The 19,702-nt window shown below is 42.0% G+C and overlaps 1 protein-coding gene across 1 annotated transcript in view; it reads left to right on the top strand.

The window, feature by feature from the left end:
* The window catches only part of ntrk3b (neurotrophic tyrosine kinase, receptor, type 3b), a 221,978-nt gene that overhangs the window by 95,932 nt on the left and 106,344 nt on the right, over positions 1-19,702 (top strand). Inside the window, 3 exon segments of the mRNA XM_063880534.1 lie at positions 10,493-10,647; positions 12,185-12,327; positions 14,265-14,406. Coding sequence (XP_063736604.1) covers positions 10,493-10,647; positions 12,185-12,327; positions 14,265-14,406 — 440 coding nt within the window.

Raw genomic sequence — 19,702 nt, 5'->3', positions numbered from 1 at the left:
GCTGATGAGGAGAGAGGCTGTATGTCTATTCCATTCGGCGTGTTTGGCTAAGAGGTGTCAGTCGGAGTGGCATGGTGGCACAGACGTGGGCCGAGGTGTCGAGCCGTGTGGAATCAGAGCGTCGCTAATAGGAAATGAGTCACTCTATCACGGACCCTGACATCATTACTCTGTTCACTCACACCCCAACCACGTTTCCCTGGTAAGTGCCAATCATTCAATCGGGCCAAATGAAGCGGGCTCACCGGGCGGCTATTGCCTTTAATTATTAGAATAATGCACAATGCAGTATCAGCGATGAGTGCCAACCCCGCGCCGCTGAACCGCACTGATAGTATGCAAATAGAGGTAGATCAAACCGGCTGAAATAATTTCCGTTTTGTGTGACGAAAGGAGAGCGTGGCCCTTTGCCATGACGCTGTCGCTCCACCGTGTTATCTCCCTCACTCTGGGCGCTGTTATTCTAATTGTGTTTCGTGTTTTTTAACAATGAAAGACGACCAATTTCCAAAGTGACCTGAAATGAATAGGAAATGAAGAAGGTGTTCTTTTCAAAAGGCTGCTAAAGCCCTTCAGACGCATTAAAATGATAATGTTTTTGGTGGATTAACTCGTTGTATATTTCATGGTTTTATTGCACTGCTGCTCCCAAAATTGCCGAAACAACCTTCGTGAGCAAAATGATCATAAATGAAATGAAATGAATGAAGTATATGAAGTGCACTCAGTGGGACGTATGCATTAAAAGAGAATTTGTTCATATCAAAGTATAGAAATCAGCATTAAACATCCTGTAGTTTCATCAAAGCATTGTGATTGGAGTGAGTTTGTAATTAAACGCTACATTTACTGCTTTTAAGTGCGACTTCACACACAATAAAACACGTTTTACTCAATAAAAAAAGAGTGTGTACCCATTCAACAATCATTGAATCAGCTGTTTTATCACAAAGGCAGGACTTGTCTGCTAACCTCAAACAGCCACAGTCCAGAGCTCCCTCACTTTTTCGTACCTTGTTCCACAATTAAAATCCAACTTGGAAACGAAAGTCGACCTGTGACGAGGGAGAAAAAAGTCCTTCTTATCAGTCAATGTAAATTAAGTCTGTTTTATCTAATCAGGCTCTCCTTATCGTGCCTCGTGAAGTATAACTCCCAAACAGTTGCCTTGTTTTGCAGATTGGTTGCGCAGATATTTCACACTCCCTGCAATATCTTAATATCAGTGACAATGAAAATGCTATCAGAGAAATCTCAAAAGTCTTTTGTGGCTCCTGTGAAAAGGCCCCCAACATCACATTGAAGCCGCACAATGGCCGTCTGCTGCACGCTGCCTCTGGATGAGACTCAGATAATCGGCTCTGCCTCTTTGTTTGCGTGCCCTTTAGCCAAAGGACCAGAGCCACTGCAGTGTGTCGCTCAGCCAATCAGGAGCCTGGAACTGCAGCTTGATGCTCGAACCAGCCGCTGTGGTGTCCTCTGTGATATTATTGGAAATGATTTTCCTCTTCAAGGAAGCTCATTCTGTTTGGTCCCACAAAGAGAGGGAAATACTTCCTCCTTATTTAGAGACCGCAGCCTGAGGCGATGTGCATCCCCCAACCCCTTCATTCCGTTAGCGCCGCTTTAATCCTGAGCAGGGGCCGACGCAAAGTCAAACATTCACGCCTCCCAGAGCAGAATGAATTCCTGCTTTTGAATATGGATGAAATGTAACCAGATCAAACCTGTAATCTTCTGCTATGACTGCCAGTGGATTAGGATGAATTAAACATTACACTTTCCAAAGGGCTGCATGACAGGTAAATCACTGGACTTTAACCTTCATTTTATTAGGGTCCAATTGCACTGAGGGCAAAGTCTTTACTGAAATTACATGACATTTACACCAACCCTTCAAAAGCACCAAAGGCTGGCTTGCAAGAGAGGCAAAGATAGTGCTAACATGTTATATGCATGAGAGGAGGTTGGATTGCGGGCATCACCTTACATCCCTGACTGCAGGGTAGGACGTATCTAACCAAAATGTATTAATTTAGGACAAACCCCTTGAGATGATCCCTCTCGTTTTCTCTGCGGTATTAACATATGGTACAAAGAGAAGGTTGAGGGGTTCGATCTCAGGCAGTGCAGTCAAGATACTGAACCCTGAGTTGCGCCCGATGGTGTGTCTGAGCGTGTGTGAGTTTAAGCCTCCCTAGAGCGAGTGGTGCAGCTCTGCATGAATGAGGTGTGAGTGGGTGAATGACTTGGAGTATGTAAAGCGCTTTGAGGGGTCGAGGAAACCTGATAAAGAGATATATAAGAATAGTCCATTTATCATTTACAAGCCTACTACAATCACAGCAGGAAAATGTAAGATACACATTTGGAAATATCCACTTTGTGACCACAGAGAGGCCATAAACACCTTCCCAGCAATAAAGGAATAAATACAAATGTATTTTTTGTAATTCATCAATAGCATGTACAGTTAGCACCAAAAACAGAAAAGCGTTTTTAAATCATTTATAAAGAGTTAAGCGTTAGGATGTTTGGTGGGAAATGATCCCACCTGAAGACGCTTTGGACTTATGTTTTTTGACCCATCCATCAACCTACGAGTTGAATTTGATGCGCTTTATACTTTCTGGTGTACCCATGATGTGTACTACATACAAACCACAGCATGTGAAGTTACAAACAGTGTTTAGAAAAGCTCTTTTTTGTCTGAAATGAATTTAAAAATTGGAAAATGGATCATTTGAAGGTATTTCGTCACAAATATGCATAATAAATAAATAAGATTTCTAGACAGAAATGTGCATACTATCAAACCAATGTACAATTTAAACCACTGTATAGAATACTGTGGTATCTTACTGCAGTGTAATTACTAAACTGCACTATATATATGACATTTTCTAGATGCATCTTTCATCCAACAGGGTTAAAAGTGTCCCTCCTGAAATCTTTGGCTCTGAAGAAAAATTGCCTGAATCTTCGGCTCACTTTGTCCATTTTCCCCACCTGGAGCCCCTCTGACCTGACCTGGGTGTCCCCTCTCCTCCGCATGATTGCAGTGCAGGTGGTGTTGTCGATAAGCCACAGTCAGGTCTGGCTCTTCAGACCAAATAAAAAATAAATCCTTCAGAGACGCTGACTGTCCGAGTGGCTGTGAGTGGCTCACAGGAAAAAGCAATGATGGGACTAAACAGGGATTTACTTATTTGCAGCATTCTGCTTTTATCCATGACAGAAGCAGAAGATTCAGCGTGAGAATGATGGAGTGCGTCCAGCCACAAACAGGAGTGTGGTGAAGCAATGATACACACTTAGTACGGCGTGGTAGAAAGCAGCACATTTAGCAGGATCAGTGGAAAACGCTTATGTTGTAAAAGCTCTCGCTGACGAGGAGAGTGTTACATCTGACATCGGCTGAGTCACCTCTCGGCTTTCGCCGCGTTTATTCCCCCTGATTGATTTATTCTTTTTGCAAAACCTCTAATCTCTTCAACCCCCTGCTGTACACTAAAATAAATTGACATATCTGACAGACGAGGAGCAACTGTGATGTAGGAAACGTGCAGGAAAAGCTGACACCAGTACATGGGAACATCTGCTTATTCAGCCTATGAATGGATGTCCGACCGTCAATCAACCGCTTCAAGACTGGAGAATCTGATGGCATGACAGCTAGATTATATCTTTCCCCCCTCTATTATAATAATGACTACGGGCCTCAATGTTTGATTGACAAGTGATCTATGGGAAGCGTTGCTCAGAAAAACCACAGCAATGAGTGCTGTGCATCAAAGATGGAGACAAACAATAGAGTGATATGATTAAAACCAAAGCAACACAATACAAATCCATATACCATGTCATTTAATGTTACTGTGGCCTCTTCTCTCCTCTATTACAGCAAACAGCTTACAGTTTACACTTGACAATGATAACGGCTGCAGAAGCATTCTCAATTTACAACTTAAGAAGAAAAAATTAGGTTTAAAATTCCAGTCAAAGACCTTCAATTTTGTCACTTGCTCGTTCAATCAGCTCGAGGTAGCTAGCGTATGCTAAGATTCAAACTCTGCAAATTGCTTTACCTCCTGCTGACTTTTTGCGATGGATGGATGGATGGATGGATGGATGGATGGATGGATGGATGGATAGATGGATAGATGGATGGATGGATGGATGGATGGATAGATGGATGGATGGATGGATGGATGGATAGAGGGTCATTAAAGGTGCAGGCTTAATACATGATATGATGCTTAAAGGCTAGCTAACTAGCGTAGGCTAACGTTTAAACTCTGCTAATTGGTTGATTACATCACCTGCTGACATCTAAGGTTTCCAGTTGTTATTGTATAAACACAAATCCTGTAAACGAGTCTTTAAATGTGAACTTGATGGCTGGAAACAAAATATAATTCCTAAAGTCTGACGCTAAAACTAGATATCCCAAGGAGAAAGGCAGCTATTCTTTATCCTTGTGATTAAAGCTAGCTGTATTAAGCACGCTGATTCAGTCTTATTTATATACCTTGCAGACAAGTTTGACTTCACCCAAAAAGCATGCTTTATCGTGTAACCTACAACCATTGTTCGTCCATTTTGGGGATTGGAACAAATCCAAGTATACATAAATAATGAATGTCTGAGTAGTGTGTGTGTTTTTGTGTTGCTGCAATAACTCCTTTTGAATCAACGTGTCTGTTTCCAGTTTCCTCACAAGACCAACATAAATCTATGCAGTGTTTTTATATTAAACTTGAGGGGAAACAATATAGCGCTGTCAGCAGGTGTACTTATAGTGAGGGTTGAATGCATTACCTTCTAGATTTACTGTATTAGAGTTAAAGTAACTAACAGTGTGGTGAGCAGAGCATCTAAAGAGCACACTTCAGCTGAATCACAATAAACCCAAGCATCCGAGGAAATGCTCCCCAGATCAGCAGCTCTGTTGTGAATAAAGCGATTTATTAAACACACAGGATTTAAAAACCTCAAATGATTCCTGACAACAGTATGAGGAGAGCAAGCAGTGCATTCAAGCTGAGATCAAAGCGCCGAGCAACAATGCGTTATATAGCTTATCGCCTCCTGTGATCCACGGCTCCTCAACCTGAGCACCTGTGTGTACATTTCCCAGAAAAACAGCCTCCGGTGGTGATCATTACGTCTCCTCTGGAGGAGCGGAGGGGATCGTTAGCCGGCTTCACGGAAACATCACGCTGTTAGCTTTCTGTATCGGGGGGTCACGCTGCTGTTTGCTTTTGTTCTTTTCAAAGTCTAATGTGCCCTCCTCTGGACATTTATCAACGTCCAGCTGTCAGTTTCAGGTCTTGAGTCTGTCTTATTTACTTGTATGGATGGTGGAGAGGTGACATCACGAACACGTTACTGTACAGCAACGTTTCTGTACGATAAAGAAACTGGTGCCGGTCAACGTGTTCAATGTCCTGGACAAATGGAAGAAATTCTGGTCAGATATTAGGCCTATTTGTGGTCATTAGCCTACTGAGAATAAACACAATTTATAGGGAGGTAAGAGAAAGAATAACTGCAGTAAATAAGTACATTTTGTTGAAGAGCCTATTGTAACTCGAAAATAACTTCCCCCAGCTTTAAGCCAAGGGTTTAGTCTAAACCGGGTAACAGGGTCTCTGCTCCCTCTTACTCTCAGCATGCGCCCTCAAACCAAAATGCAGATTCTCCCTGTAAAATGTTAAAGTGATGCCAGAAAACAATCTCTCTGTTGGTCAGAAAGGGTTTAATGAGTCCAGAGATATGGAGATGGGGTCAGATGTCTGGTCAGACGGCAGAGACAGCTTACGGAGAATAAATAGGGGATGGATGTCCGGTGGGTCTGCCGGGGGACGAGTGGCAGGCAGCAGGCTGACACTGAGACTGAGATTTCTGATCCTTTCCTTTACTCTCCTTTTTTCTGGAGAGGAAGTAAAGAAACTCTGGATTTATTCATTGTTTGAGGTCCAATATATGACTCAGCAGCTTCAAGACATGAAGACACTGTTATTTTCCACTTCGATCTAATGCAGGATTCACCTGAAAGTGAGCGGGGCCTAATTTTGGTGGGCCGGGATGTTTGCGCCTCATGCTGTATTCTTTTAGAGAAACCCCTGCTGGAGAGATTTAAATTGAACAGATTTTTCCGGTTAAAGTCCAACACCAGCTAACGTAAACCCAGCTGCACATTATTGGCTGGTGTTTGAAATGTTGCAGCCTTCTTCTCATTTAAATTGACCCCCCTTTCCTGCCTGTTTGCAGCTGCATGTTGGCCCTGAACAGTTCCTCTGCCCAGAGGAATAGTGTAATATACGGAGGTGGTGGTTCTTATTAACAATTAACATAATTACAGTATAAAGGGGGGGCCGCCTGCCGCCCTGCTCTGCTGAGCTTTGATCCCTTGTGGTTCAACTTGCTCAGCGTTTAGTGCTTTAACGCATCGGCATGTAGAAAACCACCTGTCTGTGATGTGAGCTCCTCTGTGCTGCAGCAAATACCGTCCAGGTTTTATAAAACACATTAGGATTGGAGCCCTGTGGGATATTTAGTTTCTACCTGCAATAAATTGGTATTTAAACTGGTAAACTGGGGGCTAGGTCAATGGTTTTTGAGTAGCAGTCTGTTATACAAATGTATTTAGTATATCCTTCTACTGTATATGTACATATTAGCTGTTTGTTTTACAGTATTCGTACCTCATGTGCAATGGCTTGTGAACATGCTGCTGTTAAGAAATAACTTCCCACTTTGGGATCAATAATGTATGCCTCCATTTTTAAAACGCAATGTACTGTATTTCCAAAATAAGTTTAAAAGAATCATATTTGTATTGCAACTTTGGTATAGTACGTAGTTTTGTAGTCAAGACCACCTTAACTGAGACAAAGTCATGACCAAGACCAGAGTGTACCAAGAACAAGTCAAGAGCTTAAGAGAGCGAGACCAAGTCAAGACCAAGGCAGGCGGAGACCAAGTCAAGACAACCTTAACTGCGACCAAGTTATGACCAAGACTGGGGTGTACCAAGACCAAGACAAGACCTTAAGAGGGTGAGACCAAGTCAAGACCGAGACCAAGGCAGAGTGAGACCAAGTCAAGACCGAGACCGCAGTGTACCAAGAACAAGACGAGACCAAGACTTTAAGAGGTCGAGACCAAGGGAGGCCAAGTCTGAGTCATGACCAAGACCAAGACAAGACCTTAAGAGGGCGAGACCAAGTCAAAACCGAGACCAAGGCAGAGCGAGACCAAGTCAAGACCGAGACCAAGGAAGAGCAAGACCAAGACGAGACCAAGACCTTAAGAGGTCGAGACCGAGTAAAGACTAAGACCGCAGTGTACCAAGACCAAGATGAGACCAATAATTTAAGAGGTCAAAACCAAGACCAAGGCAGGCCAAGTCTGAGTCAAGACCAAGACCAAGACTTTAAGAGGGCAAGACCTAGTGAAGACCGAGACCAAGGCAGGGCGAGACCAAGTCAAGACCAAGACCAAGACTTTAAGAGGGCAAGACCTAGTCAAGACCGAGACCAAGGCAGGGCGAGACCAAGTCAAGACCAAAACCAAGACTTAGCCGTGGTTTTGACTGGTCTTGACAAATAATCTCAAGTCCTATAGGTCAGAGACAGAGTACACATGCAGTCCGAGAGGCCAAGAGACCGTCTAATAGTGTGTACTGGACTTGGAAACCATTCCGACCTTCATTTGTTGGACTATAAGAGTTAATACCTTGAGTCACTGATTCCAGAGTATTTTCCCAAAAACATTTCCTGGAAAAAGACTATTTACTCTGTCTCTTTTTCCATCTATTAATCATCAGATAACAAAGAGAGTTATTGTACCTAGAACTGTGGACAGTACACAGTGTCTTGGATACCTCAAAGCAGATCAATGGAAATGGTCTGTGTGTTCTGCTTTTGTTGTCTTTTGAATATCTCCCATTTGTCCATCAAAGATCGAAGAGAAAAAGGGTTTTGTTGCTCGATAAATAATCAGTGTTTACAACAAATTGCAGCGGTTGAAGACACAATGAAGCTGTGCACCTTTAGATGTTATCTCGTTGTGTTTTCCTTCAGAAAGCAATGAAAATAAACACATAAAGATAACATGTGCAATTATTTTGAGTAAGTTAAGACTTTGATCACTAGTTTTTCATGGCATAACAGGGAGAACATATTCCAACAATGACTGCAAATAGACGGCAGCATTTATCATGATTTAAAACATAATAAGCTGGAATTAAAGGGGACATGATGGATATATTTGGTGTATCTCTTCCTTTATCTCACTATATAAAGTGAATCTGCAGTGACTACAGTATCAGATCCACTGAACACCTGCACATAATAAGCCAGATCCACCTGCGGAAATCTATTCTCATTACTTCATATAGCGTGGCGGACATACCACATTCATTATTCATGCTTTTTCTGCAAACTCTTGCTGACCTCTGTCAAGGACATCTGGACAGGCATTCATCTTGACAAAATTGGCCAATCACAGCTTCTAAATTGGACATATGCAAAAACGCAGAGGTGGCGTATGTGGAATAATTCGACCCTCCCTGTGCACACGGCTGGGAGAGTGATATGTATGCACGGCGGGCCTAATGATACCTGCCTGCCTCTTACACAGCCGCAGACTGATGGCCCGGGCTCTGCGTTGACCTCCGACCTTCTCACATTTGAATGGCCTTCATTGTTTTTCATCAGCTCTGTTTATCTGAATAAATCAAACCATATTGGAAGCTATGTGACTGTCATACATGCCAGGGTATTATGGGTAAGCAGTGTACTGATTTGTGTTGTTATTGGCTCTTTTTTTGCCAATTTGGCACAATTGTATTTATCGTGGATAATGCTACTGATTAAAAGTTGGTTTTCCTGCAGATGGAGATTCTAATTGCTTCCTTTTTTCCTTTTGCTAATAGAGAAGTTAGTGTACAGCATCCACTGAAGTTCATGTCGCCTCGTAAAGGACTAGATTTGAGGTGTCTTTGTGATTTCCCCAGCTAATCAGCAACATTTTTCCAAATCAATACCTTAAACCGTTCCAATAATACCACAAAGACACCTAGACCGTGGAAAAATACAAAACACATATCAGATTTTCAGCTACTTTCTGAACCATCCAGGTCCGCTTTCTCTCCACAGAGTCAGAACTAAACATGGTGAAGCAGCGTTTAGTTATTATATCTGGAAGAAAATACCACAAACCTACCTCTTTTTAAAATCCAGGCTGAAAATGTTTATTTTTGCCGCTGCTTAAGATTTAATCAAATGCACATCATACACTAGACTGTGTGTGTGTTATAAAGAGTGTGTACGACCTGTTTGGAGCCTGTTCATAACATTGGATTTAACAATGCTTCACCAGAATACTTCCATTTGAGCATTTGTTGGAGGTCTGAGAAGAAAAATGTATTTGTTGTAGGTTTATTATAGACGTTGATGCTTCACCTGTTGGATGAGAGGACTATCTCAAAATGCAAAACACCCAAAAGAGCTTTTTCTCAGTTTTGTCAACAGCTTTCAGTTTATTTCACAGACCCTTCAGACCCTCTCTCTCTTCATCATGACCTTCTAATGCTGCATGCACAACCTTTTTGGAGTTTTGCTGTAAAGTGGTGCAGTGATGGTGTATTTACAGCACGGCTAAGCTAAAGGCGGCTAATGTTGGGCTATAAAGGAACTACAGCACGGTCACATGACTTCACGTCACCACCGCTAAGCTAAAGGTGGCTAATGTTGGGCTATAAAGGAACTACAGCACGGTCACATGACTTCACGTCACCACCTCTAAGCTAAAGGTGGCTAATGTTGGGCTATAAAGGAACTACAGCACGGTCACATGACTTTACATCACCAACGCTAAGCTAAAGGCGGCTAATGTTGGGCTATAAAGGAACTACAGCACGGTCACATGACGTCACGTCACCACTGCTAAGCTAAAGGTGGCTAATTGTGGGCTATAAAGGAACTACAGCACAGGTCACATGACTTCACATCACCACCGCTAAGCTAAAGGCGGCTAATGTTGGGCTATAAAGGAACTACAGCACGGTCACATGACTTCACGTCACCACCACTAAGTTAAAAGAGGCTAATGTTTCGTTTATGGCGCTTAAGGGTCTCATTTAGACACTTGTTAGCAACCGTTGATTTTAAATTCACCAGTGGCGTATTTACTTGTATGTCGTAGAATAACAATCTCTTTAGCTTTTGTTAACCACAGGCCTTATTTGTATCTTTAGTCCTCTATGCATGCTTCTTAATTAATATAATCTATCTGTGGCTCTTTACTTTTACTGTAACAATGTACATTTCCCATTCGTGGGCGAATAAAAGGTATTTTAATTCTGAGAAATAATGCAATATTACGCCAGATATTTCTATGACATAAACACAGATTTTGCGTTACATCCCTACTGGTTTTATCTCTTGATTTATTGTGTTGTTGTTCCTGATCGTGTTTGCAGGCGCCTGGAAAGCGTGGTGTTTGACTGCGGCTGCGACATCCGCTGGATCCAGCTGTGGCAGCAGAGAGGAGACGCCGGGCTCCACACACAGCAGCTGTACTGCAGGAACGGAGCCTCCAAGATACGCCTGCACAACATGTACATCCACAACTGTGGTAAGAGCAGGAGGAGGAGGAAGAGCAGGAGGAGGAGGAGAGAGTAGGAAGGAGAAGGAGAGAGGGGGAAGGAGAAGGAGAGAGGGTGTGATCTGCATTTAAAAAAGCTGGGAAAAGAGAAAGGAAGGAAGGGAACAAAGTAGATGGGCTTACGAGAGCAGACAGGAAAAGCATGAGATGGAAGGAAGGGGTTAAAGGTGGAATAGAAGAAAGAGGAAGAGGAGGAGGGAAAGGAGGAAGGGGAGGTGGAGGGGGAGGCAGAAGAGGAGGAGGTGTGACCGAGTTCAGAGGGTGAATCTGATGCGTTGACTCTGACAGAGGCTGTAGACTCTGCGGTATAATCTCCTGCTGGTGACTCATCCCTGTGACATCTAATATTTGCAGGAGTGTGTGTGTGTGTGTGTGTGTGTGTGTGTGTGTGTGTGTGTGTGTGTGTGTGTGTGTGTGTGTGTGTGTGTGTGTGTGTGTGTGTGTGTGTGTATGTGTCCTTTGTACTCATTCTGTTACATTAATGGAAAGTGATTAATTGATTTGGTGTGTAGACACAGGCGGCGACAGGCACGTGTGTGTGTGTGTGTGTGTGTGTGTGTGTGTGTGTGTGTGTGTGTGTGTGTGTGTGTGTGTGTGTGTGTGTGTGTGTGTGTGTGTGTGTGTGTGTGTGTGTGTGTGTGTGTGTGTGTGTGTGTGTGTGTGTGTGTGTGTGTGTGTGTGTGTGTGTGTGTGTGTGTGTGCGTTAACATGAGCTTCCACTGTGTGTATGGTGTGTATTTATACACAGCAGTGACATATGTCATACAAGTACATTTACTCAATCATTTTTATGCCACTTGAATATTGACCCGCTGCTTTACTCGTCTACATCTGGATTAAATATTGTACTTTTTACTCCACCACAATTATTTCCCACTTGTAGTTGCAAGTACGTTTCTATATAAATAACATGATGTATAAATATATATGTATACTATATATCACACACGGCATCTATACATTACTCCACACTCCACAAAATGCGTATCGATTATCGTATGAATATTATTATATGAATATTGACAGACCGTATTCTTAAAAGTATACTTTCTACTTTTTGTATTCTTTATTTATCCCAATTTTGCTTATTTCTTATTCATAAACTACATCTCAGAATTTAATATTGTAATTATTACTCCATTATATTGATTAGTGGGTAATAACATTTGTATGTACTACTACTCACAAAGTACACAGAGTATGTAATTAGAGATCAACAAAGGAAGTGAAAAAGCTCTTGTTGTTGTTTTGGTTATAAACTAAACATTATAATATTCTATAAAAAATGCAACACCTTTAAAGAACCATGATGCAAAATTAGTACTTTTAATTTTGAAGTGTATTTTGTTGATACTTCTGTAACATTTTGAGCTCAGGGCTTCCTCTTCCTCTCTCGTTATGACTACTTCATCCTAAATAGAGGAGTTCTTCTTCCCTCTGTCTGTGTGTTAACATGCACTGTGTGTGTGTGTGTGTGTGTGTGTGTGTATGTGTGTGTGTTTTTCAGACCTGCCAGAGATCAGTGTGAGCCACAGCAGTGTGTTGGTGATGGAGGGAGACAACGTGACGGTGAGCTGCAACGGATCCGGAGCGCCACTGCCCGAAGTGGACTGGACCGTCAGCGAGCTGCACTCCATCAACACACACCTGGTATGACACACACACACACACACACACACCCACACATAAAACGCATCTGTGAATTCACTGCTATCAGTTGGTTTTTATGGCTAAGCTACAAAATAACTGAGTGAGTGGCAGTTGTTGAAAATGATGCCAAAATAACCTTTTATGAGACAAACATGTCTTTCTAATTTCAACGATTAGCACATTTTAAAATACTAAAGTAGAGTAAATGTTCTTTATATTTAACTACTGCACACACTCAGTGGAAATACGCTTCAACTGTGCTCCACTGTTGACAGAGCAAAGAGACTGGACACACACACACACACACACACACACACACACACACACACACAAGGGAAGCTCATGTTAACACACACGCCTGTCGCCGCCTGTGTCTACATACTTTCACACCAAATCAATTAATCACTTTTCATTAATGTAACAGAATGAGGACAAAGGAAACACACACACACACACACACACACACACACACACACACACACACACACACACACACACACACACACAAATCCTATCTGTTAGCTTTTATGGCGTAGCTACAAAATAACTGAATGAGTGGCAGTTAATAGAAATGAAACCAAAATAACCTTTTATGTAAGAATTAGCAATTAGCACCATCTGAGCACGACACTTACAGTATGTCATCAAAAGTCAATTAAAGCTTCCTCATATGTGACGAACGGGGGATTTTCGCTCTGATTAGCGGCGCAGATAAAATAAAAACTTCTTTTGGGAGACTGACAATCCTGGGATGAACCCACAGTGGAGGGGGGGCCGGGTACGTCTCAGCCACAAGAGCAGCAGAGACAAACAGCACAGAACAGCAGGGTCTGAACAATGTCTCATCTGTGCGGCGCTGACTTTACAGAAGAAAGTCACCTCCGCCTCGGGCTGCGTGTTTGAGGAGAGACGAATACTGTATCTCAGCGGGACGAGTAAAGGGAGGACTGAAGGAAAGAGGGGAAGCATTGTGTCTTTGGGAGAAAACTTGGTTGCATTCATGCTAAAGTGTACCATTCTAATAAAGCTGGATCCCTGCAGTGGAGACGTCCCACAGGGTCAGGTTATCTATTTGGATTAGATTACCTTGATTTATTTTGCAGATAAATGACAAGTGATCCATTCTGAAACACACAGACAACATAGAGATCTCTAAAAAAGTAACAGAGGGTTAATAAATGCATCAATTAATAGTCATTAGCATCTTAGCCTCTGTGTGACACTGCTACAACCACAGGTGTGTGCTCACTTTGTCATTAATCCACATTACGAAAGCACTAAATGTCAAACCCACAAAACTCCTGCTGCATTTCTAATAAAGCTCCATCCCTGCAGTGGATACATCTACTCACCTTACTCTCAAGATTCAAAGGCTTTATTGTCAAATTGCGATATCTGCATTGAAGTTGTTGGCAGTAAAATTCAGAAGTCCCGGGCTCTTCTGACAAATATAATCAAGACAAAAACAGAAAGAAAAAAAAGTGTGCAAGAAAATAGTGACATTCCCATGGGTTTGTCATGTAATTGGACTAGTTTCACATGTCATTTCTTAGCATTCACATGTAATATCATGGCTTCATGATGTAATCCCATGGGTTCCACATGGGGATATACATGGGCTTCACAAAGAAAATGTGTCTACGCTGTAAACGGTCCAATCTACGCCCAGATAATCTCCATTCGGATGGATGCAAAGACATAAAAGTTGGCAAAAACCTATCTTTACCAACCCATGAGCAGCCTTTACTCAAAGAGATGTGTAAATAAAAGTGCACGTAAAGACGCAGCAACAAAACGATTCACATGTACATCAGAATGAGATGGTTATATTATTGGTCATTGGATTAGTTCTCCCACCAGAGATATTGCTATATATGCTCTTTATCCCTCACAATGACTCTATTTCCTCCCTCTGTGTCTCGCTCCTCCGTCTCCAGTCCAACGTGTACTGGCCGAACATCCACTCCATCAACCTGACTCTGTTCAACATCAGCCGGGACGACAACAACTTCCAGCTGACGTGCATCGCAGAGAACGTGGTGGGGATGACCAACTCCTCCATCCAGCTCAACGTACAATGTGAGTGGCATCTGTACCCTGATTTAGTCTGAGCAAACGGGGGTATGTGGGGGGGGCACATGGTGGACACATGGCTCTGGTAATGACACAGGTACACTACAGGTGGATAGACTACCTGCTTCTTACTCAGTGTACTTTATTGCCTTAAAAGTGAGGACACGATTTTCCCAACATGAATATTTTTTGGTTTCAAAAGTAATGATTTTACATTAAATAAGAAAATAGGAAAATTAGGAAAATTGTGTGTATTTTAAATATATATATAGAGTTTTTAAATTACCAGTAAAAAAATGAACAAAATCAACAATCACACTGCCAATGTTTGCATATATGGGCGTGCTAACACCTTTTCAAGGCCTTATGTGTTTACTGAAGTCTTAAAGTCTACCTCTAAATGATGACAGCATGGTGTTTACCCTGTCATAATTCAAGGAACTTCATTAGCATGCTAAGATCATTTTATTTAGTAATAAACACACAGGGATGCTGGGGTTAATGGGAATGTTAATAGCTGAGCAAATAAAACCAAAGTACTGAAGCAATGTAAATGTAGACGTAATGACGGTGTGTTTTATGACAGTTCAAGGAGAACCTGAATACATTCATAGCAATTCATCTGAGAAATCTCTCTAAATGCTGTGTAAAAAAATCACCTTATTTTGGTTTTGACCAGGCAGAATAATATTGACTCCGTTGTCATGTTGTTTGCTGTTGATTTAACGTGTGGTCAGTGCGGATTAACCCGGGGATAAATGCAGTGTGAACATCTGTACTGACTGAAAACCTCCATCCATCATCACATCCGGCACCACAGCATCTGTAACGTCTCAATTAACGGCCATTTTTCTGAATTACATCTCATAGCAACCATCCTTAAATGTAAACCAGATGGTCTTCCTTAATGTTTGCAGCAAAGCGTTTTCATATGTAAAGTCATTTTGTAGAAGACAGTGGATTTGCAGCTGTTCTAATTAGCATTTTGGGTTCAATAAATGGAAGGTAAAGGCGGTATATCGATTAAATAGCTTGAGTCTTAAATCCCCTAAAATGACCTCAAATCGAAAACAATTTGCCGCATTAATACATATTTGGATTGTTATGTAAATGTGGGTCGATTTGGGTGAATGGAGATATTATTAATTGGTGTTTTTCCGCTCGCTTCTGTCTTCAAAAAGTTCTGTAACATGATGACGATGATTAACTGTGAACATATCTGTCCGACAGCAGTGACCAAACGTGTAATAATGTATTAAAGAGTCCTTTTTTAGAACGAGTCTGGAGGAAGCTAGAAGGCAACAACGCTGGCTTTCTATTGCACAAGACATGCGAGCTTTGATGGGCTGATGTTGTCGACTGAGACGCATCTTGTATTAATGACACTGACAGCGTGAGAGAATAATTTATAACGGGGTGGAAAAAATATCCTTTATCAAGTCGAACAGCCAAACTATGCAGGTGCATTTAAAATGCAATGAGGTGTGGCAAAGTTACAAACCTAATGAAATTGATGTAGCCAATTAGCAGGAATATACCCTGCAGCCCACATGAAAGCGAAGCCTTGATCTGAGCGAAAAGGCAGTGGGGGGGGGGGGGGCTATGGTAAAGCAATGATTTGGTAACCATCTGAATCTTCCTCTTAATATCCAGACCATAATTGACACTGTAGACTATATGTTCTGTTGGATACCCCATGGATCGGCCTTAGGGGGCCGACATGTGACAGACTCTGTTCAAAGCCAATATTTTATTAAAAGGTGCCTGACTTTTTCCTCTTCGTAGCAAGCATGCTGTTGTAGAGCACAATCTATTATGGGGTGTTTGCAATGCATCACGCTGCAGGACAGGGGGAATTTGTCACCAATTCAAACACTCCGTACCGAAGCAGGGCAGCTAAAGACCGTGCTGAAATGACAGATTGACTTTGCAACATCTAGTCTTCGGGGCCTTCCTCTTCTACACGGACACTCTACGGATGTACGTCTCCAGGCATTTTCTTCCATTCTGTTGACACTCTCTGCTGGTGCTGCAAATTAACTTATTAATTTTTCACCACATGCTCCGATGGTAATTACATTTCCTCCCCTGCGCAGCCTATTGTCTCTGGAAATGTCATAAAATAGCTTAAACTGCTGCTCTGATTAGGCAGTAATGTGATTGACAGCGAAATTACCAGCCGTCAAGTAACATTCCCTGCATTCGAAGAGGACTTTCCTTTTTTAGCGTAGCTGTAATTAAACACAATGCAAATTCTGCTGACCCATTGTTCTGCTGCTGCCGGGAACAAAGCCGCTCTACAGCATTGTGGACTCACATAGCTTCACATCTTGTTCTTTAGTCCTACTGTAAAAACGTACGGTAGCACTGTACAACAGAAATGATGGACAGGGGGACACCGTTTTTCCTAATTGGACACCTCATCCTCTGAGGCTTCATCCCAAATAATAATTCCATCCCTCCTGAAGTCAGTGTACACTGTCGTGAATCCACAAATGTTAACCGTTTATTTATTCCAAAAAGCATACGATATTAAATAAGTGGGGTTATAATTACATATCTTGGGGTTATAATTACATATCATAAAAGCTCGTTTTTGAACGTCAGACACGTCATGATACCCTGTTTATATTTACAAATGTATCAGTAAAAACATCCCCAAGTCTCTCACCAAAAATGTCATTCAGCTTTACACGATTACCTTTGAACACACAAACATTTGATTTCACATTTATTCCTAATAAAGCTAAAACGCATCATAAAGTAATTCAAAGCAACTACTGTTAGCATTAGCTGTTAGCTCCATTTAGCCGAGAGGCCATTTTGATGCTAACTGCTAATATTACTAGCTGTCTCGCATCTTGTAAAATTGGGTGGGTCCAAAGCCCCAGGAAGTGCTCCGGACCCTGAGGAAAATATTGGTAGTGGCCAAACAGCGGGTACTACAACTTCCGTATCAGTCCGTGACGTCACCCGGTGCAGGAAGGCTTTTTCCCATTGACCTACATTGGGAAACAGACGTCTGTAAATAGTTTTTACAATACATAACGTACCCAGTATGAACCCTTTATAGCCCTTATTAAAACCATTAGGTCCTTAAAGTTGTAAAATGCTCTAAAAGCTGAATCCAGATTTATTTGCTCTCTCCATTCATTCTAATGAGCTTAAGGGGAAACTCCAACATGCTCTAAGCTCTCGACAGCCAGGCATGATGGGTAATTTGTGACGTTTTGATCTCGAGAATCTCAGGCCATTTTGTCTCCATGCGTCAATGAGCAGCTCTCATAGGAATGAACGAGACCCCATTTCCAACGCTGTATCCAGTTCTTATTACCATGGTGGGTCCCCAGGTTGTTGGAGAGTTTTGGGGTTTTAACATAGAAGTTATGTTTGTCACATGCTAACTGTTAGCCTCAAGCTCTGCCCTAATTCAAGGGTCAACCACAACGCTTTGTCAACCAGCTGTCTGTTTATTATGGGCTAAAATCTTTTGGTTCAACTCATAAGGAATATGTGGCGGTGTCTGTCCCATACTCTCCTGTCAACACCAGCCACATTACCCTAATGGAACATTGTCTTTACATAAACAACCAGAGTTAGAGTTAGATAAATTTGCACAAAAAGCTATTGTATTGATCAAAGGCATCTAGTTATCAAAGCTTGTCATCCTTATAAGCACCAGGAGGACACCATGTTGTTACACAGCAGTATGTAGCGCAGTAATGACTCTGTATTGTATTGACTGAGACTTGGGTGACAGCCACGCTGAGGGGAAAATGGATCAGTCCCTAACTGTCCATCAAGAAGAGAATTTCGTTTATTTCCTCGTTCTTCTCTCTCGCTGTCTTTTTGTTGCTCAGCCATATACCGCCCTCATGCCAATCGTCTCCGTCCTCGCTCGTTCTTTTCCCATCATCTCTATCTAGTCTCTTTCTTCCCGCTCGCACAATCACAGCTCGACAAACGCCCTCACACTAGCGGGTGCACACACACACACACACACACACACACACACACACACACACACACACACACACACACACACACACACACACACACACACACACACACACTTGCCTCAGCCTTTAGTGCAATTTAATGACTTTTTAGTCACTATAGTCTAGCAGGAACAATTTCACCAAAGTCATTTATGAAACCACAGCTTCCATCTTTACACCGGACTATATCTTGGTTTGAAAACATGAGCTACACATTGTACCACAATTTACTACACTGTAAAGCAGGATTTGGTCATGTAAATAGAGGGTAGTCTTACAGTTAGGATGGCTTTGAACTGGTTCATGCAGTTGTCCCAGCACGTCAGATTTATTTCAGTTTTGAACTCCCAGGCTGGATTACCAATTGGTCAAATTGGGCCATTGGGGCGAATGCCCGGTGCTCATGGACACCAGGAACTAAAAAAAGGCTTTAAAGGATGTCAAAACTGTGGTCAAAACGTTGAACAATATCAGCGAAGACACACACTGCATTATAACCCAAATGATTTGGCCTGGTCGGACCCCATCTCCTTATTTACTACATTGATTGCCATTATTTTTTGTAAAGACATTCTTGGTCACTAGAGGATGAAGCATACATACTTTCTGGTTTACCTGACTCTTTCTTTGGCACCAAAGTTTTTCCTTATTTAGCAAATATCTGAACATCCTGACCAAATTTGCCCTACACCAGACGAGGAACCCTCCAGGCTTTAGATATCCTGACTGTTATCCAGCTTTGAAGGCGACTTTTGTGGCTTTGATTGAAGTTTCATCACAGGTATTGGATGGATTGCATTTAAACCAGCTTCAAATATTCATTTCCTCCTCTTTGTAAGAGCCAACAAGGTCAGAAATTGTATACTGTTTCTCATTTAATGGGAAATGTGAAGCTTGGAGGCTACAAACAAAAGGTTTTCCTTATGTATGTGTGAATAAAATCAGGCCTAACAATACACGTTTCCCCTGGGGCCTCCAGACCATACATCTTCTTTATTCATTGCCTGTTTTCTTCAAATAATTGGACTTCTTAATTGATTAATGACCTAACTACACTCAGCCCTATTTCCTGATTCAAATGATAATTAGAAAACATGTATAGCACATGTTATATAACACATTGCATGAAACTGCAGGGGGGTTTTCCTTAGGGAAGCTGGAGGATTGTCTGAATAACAACACCTGATCTAGCGAATATAAACAGGATATCTCTCGCATGCCTATAGAAATTGCAGCCTAACCAGAGAGGGGACATGTAGAGCAGATACACAGCAAGTCTGTCAGGTAATACTGCCTGCCAAATA

This window comes from Eleginops maclovinus, chromosome 4 (genome assembly GCF_036324505.1).
Source record: "Eleginops maclovinus isolate JMC-PN-2008 ecotype Puerto Natales chromosome 4, JC_Emac_rtc_rv5, whole genome shotgun sequence".
Taxonomy (NCBI): Eukaryota; Metazoa; Chordata; class Actinopteri; order Perciformes; family Eleginopidae; genus Eleginops; species Eleginops maclovinus.
This window is presented reverse-complemented; position numbering and strand designations above follow the sequence as displayed.